The sequence below is a fragment of the Peromyscus californicus genome, unplaced genomic scaffold (genome assembly GCF_007827085.1).
Source record: "Peromyscus californicus insignis strain IS unplaced genomic scaffold, ASM782708v3 Scaffold_13__1_contigs__length_99412109, whole genome shotgun sequence".
NCBI classification, from domain to species: Eukaryota; Metazoa; Chordata; class Mammalia; order Rodentia; family Cricetidae; genus Peromyscus; species Peromyscus californicus.
In genome coordinates, this window is record NW_026294424.1 from 1,590,474 (window position 1) to 1,603,718 (window position 13,245).

Sequence of the window (13,245 nt, forward strand, 5' to 3'; positions counted from 1 at the left end):
ACTGGCCCAGGCTGGACAGTGGGGAGATAACTCCTGGGAAGACCACCCCATGAGGGACTCAGATGCTTGCTCCAGCCAGCTGCTGTTGGGGTGTCAGAGGTCCTGTGGAATGATGCAGGTCCATCTGTCCAGTTGTGATCACAGAAGCTCTTCCATGAGGCATGGCCTGGGATCTGTAAGTTGTGTTCCTCGGAGTCACAAGAACACACACGGTTTGTCCGCAGCAGGGACATGGCTGAGCTGGGAGTGCCCAGATGGGTCTGACTGCAGAGTTAAGGCCACCATCACATAAGGTATTGAGCAAAAAGCCAAGCAGTCAGGGAGGCTGCCCTCTCCCTCACAGTGGGCATGGACAGAGGTATAAGGACCACACTCCAGAACAGTCTACAAGGATTCTAGACATATGGTTGCAGGGACAGAGTGGCCAACCTCTCCATGATTCTCTGGGATGCCCCAGGATACCTGACTACAGAAGTCACTTGAATAGTGGCCCCCTGTATCTCCTACCAGGGAAAGCAGGCATGCCTTCCATTTTCCTGACTGGTGCCCATATTCCTGCCACTCAATGACTCAGATGTCTCTGTTGTCAAAGACAGGTTCCTTGGAATTTAATTAAGCCACTGAGTATTGGTAAGTCCCAGAGGCTGGGCTTGTGGGTCATAGGTGTTTGGGGACTCGGATTTCAGCAGAGAATCAGCACTTCTGAGCCATCCTGGTGGGTTTGCTTCAAGCTTGAGACTTCACGTCTGCTGGGACGGCCTCCTAACTGGACAGCCCGCTTCGACACGGAGCACTGCCCTCACTCCTGTCTTTAGATATGGCTTCCCTACCATGTCAGGTCTCTGCTCCACGGTTCCCTCCATGGACCTGACCTGAACTCCAGTCATTCTGTCTGCTTCCAGGAAATCATGGTGCCGCCTATTTGGTCCAACAACTACACAGCAAGAGGCCGCATCTGGCCTGCTACCACCAGGTTACAACTCCACTCACCACAAGCTCCTCCACACAGACTCACCATCATGTCCTCTTTCACTCTGTCAATCTGATGGCGAACGTTCTCCCTGCCCCGAGTTTGGGAGAGGACAGCCACATACACAGGCAGATACCTTTTGGAGGTGACCCACCTCACCTGCCCTAGGTTGACAGGAGCATCTCAAAGTTACTTCTCAGGGAATTTCCCCTGCAAGTGGACTTCCAGAACCTAGTTTCCAGTGAACCTAGGGTGCGCCACCCCCATCCTACCCTCTGTGCTCTGGGGAGTCTCCAACACCTGAGGAGATGACTCTATTCTCTCCCAAGGATCGTGGGCAGTGAAGGCTCTATGGTAGTTTTCTCTAGGGTAGAAGGGTACCCCTGGCCTCAGACCTCTGAACTCAGAGGCTCCGGGTACTGCTCTAACAGCCTGAGCTCTTTTTTAGGATGCCCCTAAAAATTATAACAGGCAGTTTGGGCTTGCTCTCTCAGTCTTCACTCCCCCCTGGTCTGAGGCATGCCCATGCTCTGGGACTTAGGCTGTCACACCTATAAGAGTGTTGGAGCCTTCAGTTTTCCTCAAAAATCTACAATCCACATGGCTCCCACATCAACTCTCTCTTGCTGGCCCCCAGCTGCAAGTCCAGCTGTGCCTGGAGCCAAAGATTGTGTTGGTTGCTCTGGCAGACAGACTCCAGAAGGACACACTCAGTCAGTCCATGGAGATTTATGTACAGAGGGCAGAGGGGGTGTCTGTATCCATCTAGGCACACAGAGTGCCTTCAGGGAGGCACACAGCAGGGGGGCAGGCCTTGCACCTATCCCCCGAGGCAGCAGCTCTCATGCCCTGGGTTTCCGCTAATTGCACTTAGATTCCTGCCATCCAGATCCATCTTTGTCCTTGGCTCTTGGAGATGCCACAGTGGCGACACTGGGGAGGCGCCCATTGTCCCGCAGAGTTCCACAGCAGAGGCTGGCCAGGTCCCCAGGCCTCCCCTTTAAGTGACTGTCAAATGTGCATAAGTTCTGTGTTCAGGCTCCGGACTTTGAATAGCTTGTTGCACTGTTGGATTTTGGTTTGAGTGAGGATGGGGCACCACGGGGACTCAGGTGATTCCGAAAGCTCTCTCTTTAGCCTGCAAGATCCAGAAATAGTTTGAAGTGAAACAAAAATCCAAGGTTAAGAAGAATGGAAAGGGCCCCAGCATATCTTCAAGCCCCTGCCATCCTGACCTCTTGATAGCTGCCCAGAGGACCTCCTCCACAACCCAGACAGAAGGAGCAGGGTTTGGATAGCTCCAGCCCCAGGGTTCTATCACTGGGACATGATGTGAGCTGTCTCCCATACCTCAGGCCATCCCTTTATTCTTTCTACATACAATGACCAGCTACTTTGTGCCTGGCCATGTCCCAGGCACTGGGGGATAGAAGATACCTAACCTAATCCCTTGTGGGCTAGTGTCAGAGTCAGGGACATCCCTAAGGATATTTGGTGGACCATCTAGGGATCTAGTGGGCCTCAGAGGCACCCTGGAGTTCAAGGACCTTCAGCCTAGGTTGGTTTCAAGGTCAAGACTCCAAAATTCAGAGGTTCTGGCAGATACCAGCCCAAGAATGAGCACTCAGCACTTGGAGAATGTGGAGAAACTGAGGTCCCAAGGTAGGAATTCAGGCTGAGAGCTAGGTGCTTGGGAACAAGGCCCAAAAGCCAGGGCAGGACCAGATTCTAGGATGCCTTCATTCTTTGGGTCTCTGAATATAGTCGGACATCATAACTGGGCATTGAGCTTGAGATACAGAGGTGAGGAGCAGGGCACTACTGGCTCCTGGACACTGTGCAGTCACATCAGAATCTGGCTTCATGAGCCACTGGCTTGTCAACCTACTAGTCCTTGACTCTGGAAGGCCACTTGCTTTGGATCGTACAGGAGACGTACACATGGCAACAGAGCAGGAACTAAGCCAGGCTGGAGAAAGCTTTGGGAATTGGTCATATACTCCTCTGTGGATGAATGCCATGGGGCCTGTCTGTCTTAATAAGCCCCACCATGTGTCTCTACAGCAAGACCCCCAGGGACCCAGGACCACACAGCCCCCAAGGAGCCTAAGTGGAAGACTCCAGAACAAAGGTTGCCTTCCAGGCACCTCATCTCCCAGAGGACACAGCACAGCCAGGGAGGAGTCAGCCTCCCCTCTCAATCAGCTTTGCATCAGCCAATGGAAAGCAAAGGATACACACCCGAGTTCTCGGCGTATGGGAGTCATCAAGGCCACAGAATGAATGCTAGTGAGAAAAACAAAAAAAGGAACAAAAACTATAACATAAGACCAAAAGAAAATGAGGAAAAGAAAAGAAAAGAAAAAAAAAGATGTGAGAGATGTGGTATGGAATTCAGTGACAGTATCTTATAAGAACTATGACACTAGGGGGCAGCAGAGAGCGGAGGGAAGCGGACTGCTCGCTCCCTTATGCGCTTGGTGGGTTATCTTTGCCCATTTATCAGGTGTCCCACCAACCCAGGCTGCCAGGTGAGATCTATGCCATGCACAGAGACTTTAGGGGAATAAAAGTGAGGTTGCCCAGGGCAACATAAGGGAAGGCCCGCCCAAGGTCACAGCTGCGCTTCCCCAGTATGTGTTACGATGGGCAGCAACAAGAGAGGCAGCCAGGTCTGCCTGCGGACAACTTCCTACACTGGACAACAGTCCCTACACCGTCCATTCCAAGAGATTTGTTAATACTTAAAACACTGTGTCCCTTTTACCAGTCAACTTTAGAAAAAAAACACTGCTGTGAAAATAACCTTTCAAAAACAGAAAAGTCTTATCAGTTAGTTCAAAAGAATATATTTTTTTCTTAATCTACTCGTAACTTGCCCTATTCAAAACAGAATCACCAGTCTTCAGAGGAAACATATCTGTCTGTCATCTGAGAATATTAAAAAAAATAGCCCCCACCAAACAAGGTCATAGTTTCCGACATTGTTTGAAGAGGAAAGTGAAAACCCCACTAATGGCTACCACTTTCTTCTGTGGGAATCTCTAGGATCGAGGGCTCTGAGAGGCTTCTGTAATCCTGGAGCTCTTCTTGTTCTCTACATGGGGGAACTGAGGCTCAGGAGAAGGAGGGTTTGGTGAGACCACCCAATGGATTGTGAGTAAGAGTCTGGTCTTGGAAGGAGGGATCCCATCAGCCACAGTTGATGGGACCAAAGTGTCCCACGATCACTGGCAGGGGTGACTGGGAGGAGCTACAGGTGACAGTTATGCCCAGTGGACACCCCTAGTCATGTGGCCAGCCAGCAATCCACCAGTCAGGGTAGTCTCTCCCTCTGCATACTTGACCTGTGTCATACCCTTCTGGGAAGGTGGAGGCAGAACAGTCCTCAAATCAGCTGAGAAAGTCCGAAAGACCAGAACAACAATCCCAGCGACAACCCTGTGCTTCCCCATGGAGGCACAGCCAGTGTCCCTGACCAGCCTGAGTTTTGACAACATTGTATGTGTATATGTACGTGTGTCGGTGGGCATGTGGGCTCACGTGTGTGCAGGTGTGCATGCACGTGTGTAGGGCAGAGGACAACTTCAAGTTTCATTCCTTAGGCACTGTCCTCTTCGGTCTTTTGAGCCAGGATATCTCACTGGCCTAGAACTCACCAGTTAGGCCGAACTATCGGACCAGCCAGTCCCAAGACTGCCTGTCTCCACCTCCACAGCACTGGGTTGATAACTGTGCACCCACCACACCCAGCTATTTTTTGATGTGAATTATGGGGATCGAACACAGGTCTTCACATTCGCAAAGCAAGCGCTTTATCGTCTGAGCCATCTTCCAAGCCCTCATTTTTAACAGTTAATTGGCAACAGCCCCTGTGGCCGTTTTTGGACCAGTTGTCCTATCCGGCTGTGCCCCTCCCGGTGTCTCTGGACGGAAAAGCAGGCGAAGTTCACTGCCCCCCCTTCCCTTTAATGGATTCCTTGCTATCATCCAGGAAGGAAAAGGGACTCAATGTCAGAGCAGTAAGAAGCCTCCCATTTACAGCCCCAGAATCTCAGGTTGTCCTGAGCCCAGTCATGGAGAAAAAGTGTTCTCAGTTGGTTCAACCTGACAATCTCCTTGGGATTTCCCAACAGCCCTAGAGGGATGAGGAGGGCTGGGCACCTGCCAGATGGGGACTCTAGGATCTAGGACAGCCATACAAAGAAAGGGTCCCCAGAAGGGACTCAGGGAACTGGTGGGAGAACCCAGCCACCGCCTAGACCCAGACCTCTGGCGCCCCCTGCAGACACAGCCAGCTTTGCACCTGGGGACTCCATTCAGACTGAGACTGGTGATTTCCCTGTGACTCACCTTCTCAGGGAAAAAGGAGAGAATACACCTGCCTGCCCCACACAGTCTCGAGAGGTGTTCTTTCTCTCTCCCCTCCTCCATGTGTATTATTTGACAACCACCAGGAAGGCTGCCCTCACTTATGAAGAGCCCAGACTCTGCCGTCCAGTGACTTCCAGCGACTTGTCCCAGTTTTGTGCCTGAGAGTCCAGTTCCTTTCTCACAAGCTGGCCTGGGATGTTTCTGCCCAGAAGTGGCCTTTTTCTTTCTGGGCTTCTACATATCCCCCTTTAGGATCCAGATAGGGTCTTCTTCTCAGGCACACTAGCCTTCACACACACACACACACACACACACACACACACACACACAAACACATACACGCACACATACACACACACACACACACACACACACATACACACACACACACACACACACACACACACACACACACACACACACACACACACACACACACAGAGGAGAGAATAACCTGAGCGCCGGCTTTTATTTCCCTTTGCTTCCTCACTGCAGGCAGAACACAGCCAGCTGCCTCACCTTCCCAGCCATGATGGGCTGTATCCCCTTGACCTCTGAGCCCGAATAAGCCCCTCCCTTTTTAAGAAGCTTTCATAGGGTATCTGATCACAGCAATGAGGAAAAAATAACTAATACACCTTCCTTCCTGGGACCAAAGGTCAGTGTCCTTGTCCACCTTGGCCTTAATCACATCACCCTAAATTAGTCCTAAGCACACGGGGACCCATGGGCTAAGCCACCCTCACTGGCTTCCTGCATAGGAGCATCACTAGAGTGAACGAATCCGTGGGAGATGGGTGACGACTGGTTTTGAGGCATGACAGCCATATCACATGATTAACATAATTCCTTTCTCTCTAAGGTCACCTCATGCTTCCTAGTGAGGTGCCAGCAGGGGGATTGGAGGGGTGGGTTGTGGAACACACACATGCACACAAACGTGCACTCACATGCATGTACACACACACACACACACACACACACACACACACACACACACACACACACACACGGGGCAAGGGGAACCCAGCTGCAGTGTGGCAGCCGCTGAGGAGGCAGTATCTTTGCCTGAGAGCCTGTGGGGACCTTAGATTTCTTCGAGGGATTTGGAGGATCAGAAAGCCTGAGATTTAAGCCTGAAATCGGCAGATATCTGCATGTATCTCAGCCCTGAGGTCTCAGCACTCCCAGCCACCTACCTTTTCCTCCAGCTCCTTCAGCTGGCGCCTCTGCAGTTCCAGCTTGCCCTCCATCTCCCGGATTTTCTGAAACACATCAAGTCATGCATCAGAAAAAGACTCCCAAACCTGACCTTTGTCTTTTATGGTGGTCCAGCACAGAAGTCGTGAAGGATGGACACACAAGACAGCCAGTCCCCCAGAGGAACACTCTCTTCTGACTTATTATAGATGAATGGGTTTCACCTCTTTGTGAAGTCCATGAACTGAAGTCCATGAACTGTTCATGTCTGGTGCAGACAGTGTGTGCTCATATGATGAGAGCTGAGCCAGGGCACCTAGGCTCCCAGCAGGACAAATATAACGGATTGGAGTGGCCTTCATCACTCACATGTCCAACATCCAGGAAGCTGGGCCTGGGGGCTGCAGGAAAGGAGAACGGCCGAGCAGTAGTGCTGGCGGCAGCCATGCTGTGTACCCATGGACACACCTCATGGGGATGCCATGAGGTGGCTGGAGGCTCTGAAGTGTAGGGAGCATGCTTTCCAACAAAGCTTTGTGTAGCTCATCTCTAAGGCTTCTCTTTCCTCGGCTGTCATCGGGGTTCTGGAACCTTCTTTCCTCTGCTTAGCATCATGTGACCCCCACAGAGGCTGAGGTCCCCCAAGAAGTAACCCGTCAAGTTCCTAGACTGATTCTCAAGCTCTTGGCCATGCCACACCCAGCAGCAGAGAGATGCTAAGCCAGCGTGGTCCCTGTGCATCAGGCTGCAGTACAGGGAGTGTTGGAGGGAGGTGGGAGAAATGCCTTTGTTTTATGTGTACATTTCAGCCAGTGAAAAGAACAAGTTTGCTATCTATACAGCACCTAAGTGTCCCATGTTTCCCCAGCCACCAAGGAGGGAATGCCTTCCACTCTGTGACAGGCACCCATGAGAAAAGATGCTGTGCCTACAAAACCTCCCCGGCCAGCAACTCTTCACTCACAGGGTACCTGATGTCCATCAAGTGCCAGCGGGTCATCAGGGGCCCAGGGTATACTGGAGGCACAAGACGGGGAAAGGACACTGTGGGGGCCAGTACCTGCTGGGCCTGCTGAAGCAGCTCCATTCGCTCCCGCAGGATCTGGCTGTCAAACTCGCGGCTCTGACGCAGGAGCTGTCTGCGTACCTTCTCGACAGCTGCCTGGAGGTCCTCACGCTGGCTGGCACTCAGCGCCTCGCTGGCTCTTCTCCCTGGCTCCTGCTGCAGTGCATTGTACAAGGTGGCCTCCAGGTCCTGGATTTTCTGCATGGCCCAAACCACAGACAGTTGAGGTTACAAAAAGGTAGACAATCGTCATTATCGGGAGACAGATGTTGCTAGAGTCCACACGAGGAAGGGAGCGTCGGCATGCAGGGTCCAGGAGAGCAGCAAGTGTGTGACTTGACCAGAGGGAACGTCCCATGCTGTCCCCGTGAGGCTTACTGACCAGTGCTTCTCAACCTCCCTAGTGCTGTGACCCTTTAATACAGTTCTTCATGCTGTGGTGACCCCCGCCATAAAATTATTTTCATCTCTACTTCATAACTACAATTTTTCTACTGTTGTGAGTCATAATATTTTTAGAGATAGAAGTTTGTCAAAGGGGTCATGACCCACAGGTTGAGAACCTCTGGTTCAGGGTTTGAATTTTTGGGGAAGTAACATCAGATCCCCTGCTGGGGACTCAACAGTTACCTTACCATGGTGCCTAGGGGCAAAGGAGAAAACTGTCTCTCTCCTGCTTCCACAAAGCCCTTCACCCCTTGCTAAGAAACATCACAAGTCCCTCTGGTTGCTGTCTGATGGAACCCATCCCACTACGAGGCAGAGCAGCCCAGAGGAGGCTCTGCAAGCCCCACCATCTGCAACATTGTTCTGACCTTCCAGACAGCTCCTAGCCCTGTTGGGTCATGAGGATTTAGCCATAGACATTATCACCTTCTCCCCCAGGGCCACCTTGGCCCTGTGCAAGGCAGAAGGCAGACAGTGGGATTCCATATGGCCTCTGTCTGGGCTCCACATGGCGCAGGAGCTTATGTGACTTCTGGCTCACCCCTCTCCATTCAGCAACCAAGTTTCTCAGAGACCCTCTGGTGGCCAGCTTCCAGACTGGCCCCCACCTCCAAACCTGGCTTCTACTGTGGGCCTGGCCTATCCCACCCACTTCTCACTCCACACCATAACTAAGGGAGACAGGCATGCATCCAATGCCTTCCCTTCCCCAGCCTGGATACAGGAGGTGAGCAGTTACTGACCAGGCTCAAAGTGAATCTGGTGCCTTATAAGAACTGTCTGGAATCTCACAAGACTGAATTCCCTCTGGGTGCATGCTGCCCATTCTCAGCTTAGTGCGCTTTTCAGATGCTACGAGTGTAGCATCTACAGGGACCAGGATCGTCAAGGCAGGGATCTTTTCCAAGAGCCAGCCTGCCCAAGGTCCTAAGCTTGCCTGCACACGATCCTCAGAAGACAACCGGGCACCGGCTGCTCTGTGAGAGGCCCTGGTGAGCCACAGTGCTTGGCAATGGCTGGCCTCCACCCTCTCAGCACCACAGCTGTCCTTCTGTGCACTGCGACCCTGGCAGTTCTTTAGAATCAGGACCCTCAGCTTTCCACCTAAGGTACCTCCCCACGGGGCAACTAAGTTCTTGCAGCTTCCCTGAGGGGTGTCCTTCGGAGCTGTTAAACATGCTTGGAAGGCAGTGCTGGACAGCGGGGGTGTGCTCTTCATGGCTGTTTACAAAGACCAAAGCCAGATGAGGTTGAGGAGGAATGAAAATGAAGAAACGGGCAGATGATCCAGAGCACGGATGAGCATGTCTTCATTGCCCTCCATGGTGGTGTCAGCCACATCACGTGATAAGAAACAGGCGTGACAGGGGAAGATGCTGCTTGATGGTGAGTGTTGGCCATCCACTTGACTTGTGAAACACCAGGGGATCAGAGAATCCCATCTCTGGGTGTCTGTGACAGCATTGCCAGAGACGCAGTCCTGGGGGTCTGACCTCATCAATGGGATAATTCCCTGGATGGGCTGGCTCCTAATATGATGGCATTACTGAGAGGTGGTGGCAGGGAGGAGGTGGAACCAGGCTGGAGGAAGTAAGTGTCGAGGGGCAGGTTCTTCCAGATATATCTTGCCTTGGCCCTTTCCTATGCCTCCTTTTCTCTGCTTCCTGGCCCCTATGACATGAACTGTTTTGTTTCAGCACCTTGAAATTAGGAGCCAAGGGAAATCCTTCCTGTAAAATGGTCGGGTTTTCAGTCTCGGTGATGCGAAAAGCCACCAACGCAGCCGAGTCTTGTAAGATCCACTTCTGCAGGAGTTGCCTCTGAGCTATCACAGTGAGGTGGGTAGCCTCTGCCTCCATGTCTCCTTACCCACCCTGCATGTCTTAACTACAATCTGGGCAAAGGTTCGCTTGAGCTCTGTAGAAGACGCCAGCTGCCTCCTACACAGAGCAGCACCGACTCTCCCTCCACCACGGGGGCATCTTGGAAATGTCCACAACCTCACTTGAGACCCCCCCCCCACCCACAAGGAAGAACAGCTCTTAGTGCCAGGGACTTGGGGCTTTGAGTGTAAGGTCATCTGAACCTGAACCTCAAACCCCAGGAAGCCCAGACTCTTTTGAGAACCCCACAGTGTTTCACAGGACTTTAAAACTCTCCCCATTTGCTCTGGTGCATCTGGCGCATCTGGCACATCTGGCACATCTGGCACATCTGGCCACCGCTCACTGCCTCACTCTCTGTTCTTTTAGGACCATCTCCTTTTCCTACCTATGAGGAAATCTGCTTTTGGACTTTTTTTTTTTTGAGGCAGGTCTGGGATTCACTACATAGTGGAGGATGACTCTGAACTTCTGATCCTCCTGCCTCCACCTGTGTGCTGGGATTACAGACAGGTGCCATCATGTCTGGCTTACGCTGTACTGGGGATTGAACAGGCCTTATGGAGGCCAGGGCAAGTACTCGACTGACTGAGCTACATCACCAGCCCCCCTTGGAATTTTAAGGATAAACCTTTATGATTCAAAAAGCATATATAAAAAGCCTTTTCTCATTTAGCTCAAATGACTGCTAGTTTAGTAAACTAGTTTGGAAAAAAAAAAAACCCTCAAGTTCACGGACTCTATGTAAAAACCACAGCTCATCTGGACCACCCGACTGCTTGCTGGTCATTCTAGCCATGGGTGCGGAGGGCACAGCATTGTACCCTGAGGTCTGCTGTGCTGCCTGCAGGAAGCAGCCTCTAAGGCTGAGAGGAGAAAGCCAAAGTGTCAAACCCACTTCTGGTCCTACCAGGTAGGCCTGGTCGAGGGCTTCCTTCCTGTAGTCCAGTTCCTGCTCCAGGTAGCCCTTCTGCTTGCTGAACAAGTCCTAGAAGAGAGGGAGCACCGTGAGGAGGCCGGCCAGAGCAAGTCAAGAGCAGGGAGGCTCTGAATCTACCCACTAGTGACTCAGGGCTGGGGGATAGGGAGCCCTCCACTGCCTTGTGTCAACTCCCTGCAGAACCCTCATTGCCCTGACCTGCCCGGACTGTCCATGAGAACCCTGATCTCTTCTCGGGTATCTGGTAACAAGGAGGGGACCTCACATGCAGCCTACATCACAGCTCACATCCCAGGAGTCCCAAGTCCCTGTGCTGTGGCCTGGGGCCTCCGAAGACTGTCTTTATACTTCTCGGGTGCAGCTCATCCCCTTTGCCAGGCTGTGCCCCATGGATCTCACTGTTAAACACTCCCTCCTGAAGCCCTCTCGTTCCCTCTCCAGAGGCCACGTCTGAGTAGACTGCATTTCCCATTCTACACCCATGAGGGCTTAGAGCCAGAACTCACATTGCAGCCCCTGCATTTTATAGATGAGGAAACAGAAGGCCAAGGAGACCTGTGCCACATCCATGATGCCACTGATGAAAGGGGTGACTAGAAACTCAGGTTCCGAGGCCTGTCTAGGACTCTCCCGACACCAGGTGCTGCTTTGGCTCTGTGTGACAGCCCTCTGCTTTACTGAGCTCTCAAGTGAACTCAGAATACAAACTGGTCTTAGATGGCTCCAGAGCCAGGTCTTCTAGAATGGCTTCGCTCACCTCCCTGGGTTGAGGACAATGTCTCGCCCAAGTAGGGCTGCTCGTGGGCATAACACTCCTCATGGCCGCAATCCAGCCAGGTTTGCATTAAAGTACCCAGCATACGGCCAGGTGGTGGTGGCACATGCCTTTAATCCTAGCACTCGGGAGGCAGAGCCAGGCAGATCTCTGTGAGTTTGAGGCCAGCCTGGTCTACAGAGCGAGATCCAGGACAGGCACCAAAACTGCCCAGAGAAACCCTATCTTGAAAAAACAAAACAAAACAAAAAAAACACCCTGTATACAATCAAAGAACACCAACTTCAGGTCCCCAAGCTGTCCTGCAAAGATTCCAGCTGTATGGGTGTCCGCCGAGGCCCCCAGATAAGCACCTGTATGTCATGCTGTGTCTCTAACCTTCTCAAGCTGCACTCATGTGACCCAGGGCCTGTGAGCCCAGGATTGGGCACAAGGTCACAAATAAGTGTTCAGATGAGAACTGGGTGAGCAGGAAAGGAAGAGAATGGAGATGTCTCAGAGGACCCACAAGGGCTGAAGAACTACAATGATGCTGAGCCTCCCCCAAAGTCAAACACCTGAGTTCTCCATTCTGCCCCCTGCCCCAGGTGCTGGAATCTTTACCTTCTCCTTCTCCAGGTCCATCATCTTCTGGGTGAGGGCAGCCTCTGTTCCTTCTATCTGCTTCAGCCACTAGAAAACAGCAGTACAGGAAGACGTAGGCAAGTGAGCAGGGGCACGGGGTGGGTGGTGGGGGTCAGGGGACCTAGGCCTTGTAGCCTATACAGGTATTTGCTCATATGAGGAGTGATGCACATTCACAGAGCTGTGTGTGTACATGGCTGTGGCTGTGTGTGCACCATCAGGGCTGTGTTTAAGTAGGAGCATGGGTGGGCAGGAGCTGGAAGGCCTTGTGTGTCATCCATGTGACCCCTGCTGACCCCCTCATGCCCATCCCAGGGGAAGGCAGCAACTCTATTTTTCAGGTGAAGACATGAAGGCTGCGTTAAGTCTCTTGTCCAAAGTCACACAGCTGTGGACTGGAGGTATACTACCCAGCTTGCAGGACTGGGAAGCCACTCCCGTGATACTCCCAAGGTGTGCTGTGAGAGCAAGATGCGGGAAGGAGCTAGATACATGCATGTAGGGTGGAGATACAAGGGTATGAAAGTGGACAAGAGCCAGGAGGACCCTCAGACATGCCAGTGACCACATGAGACACACACCTGATGGCTACAGTATATCCCATCTTAGGTCTGGGCAGATGTTGGTACACAGTGTGTCCCTGTCACTAGGTGAACTTTGGGGATGGGTAAGAGTGTCAAAGGCATCCAGGTGTATTCTGGTTACACTGATTTGACATTGAATATGAATGATGACTTTGACCTTCTAGTTGTGACACCCTGCAATCTGGCCTGGTGACCTCGTGCCTCTTTCCAGACTGAGGTTCCCATAGCTTCCCAGGACTCACTGATTTCTTCCTCCTCTGGCCACAGCTCTGAGGTCCAACTTCACCACCCTGAACTGCTGCTGCTCTGGAGTCCTGCCTCTGCCTTCACTCTTATTCCCAGCCCTCAAGAGCCTCACCCAGTCCAGACACTCCACGCTGTG

General features: G+C 52.2%; 2 protein-coding genes across 9 annotated transcripts in view; both read right to left on the reverse strand.

The window, feature by feature from the left end:
- The window catches only part of CUNH4orf50 (chromosome unknown C4orf50 homolog), a 92,145-nt gene extending 90,592 nt beyond the window's left edge, over window positions 1-1,553 (reverse strand). Inside the window, exon 1 of the mRNA XM_052736061.1 lies at window positions 1,016-1,553. The gene's annotated coding sequence lies outside the window, so the exon portion shown is untranslated. The remainder of the gene's footprint in view (window positions 1-1,015) is intronic.
- Jakmip1 (janus kinase and microtubule interacting protein 1) overlaps window positions 66-13,245 on the reverse strand; it is a 123,088-nt gene continuing 109,908 nt past the window's right edge. For 3 of the 8 annotated variants that reach the window (XM_052736082.1, XM_052736075.1, XM_052736076.1), the window contains 6 exons: window positions 12,259-12,327; window positions 10,839-10,928; window positions 7,605-7,808; window positions 6,544-6,609; window positions 3,208-3,256; window positions 66-260 (listed from right to left, as the gene is read on the reverse strand). In XM_052736082.1, coding sequence (XP_052592042.1) covers window positions 196-260; window positions 3,208-3,256; window positions 6,544-6,609; window positions 7,605-7,808; window positions 10,839-10,928; window positions 12,259-12,327 — 543 coding nt within the window. In that variant the 3' untranslated portion in view covers window positions 66-195. Of the gene's footprint in view, window positions 261-1,683; window positions 2,109-3,207; window positions 3,288-6,543; window positions 6,610-7,604; window positions 7,809-10,838; window positions 10,929-12,258; window positions 12,328-13,245 lie in introns of those variants that run through there. The other 5 variants (XM_052736077.1, XM_052736079.1, XM_052736081.1 and 2 more) reach the window with 5 other exon arrangements.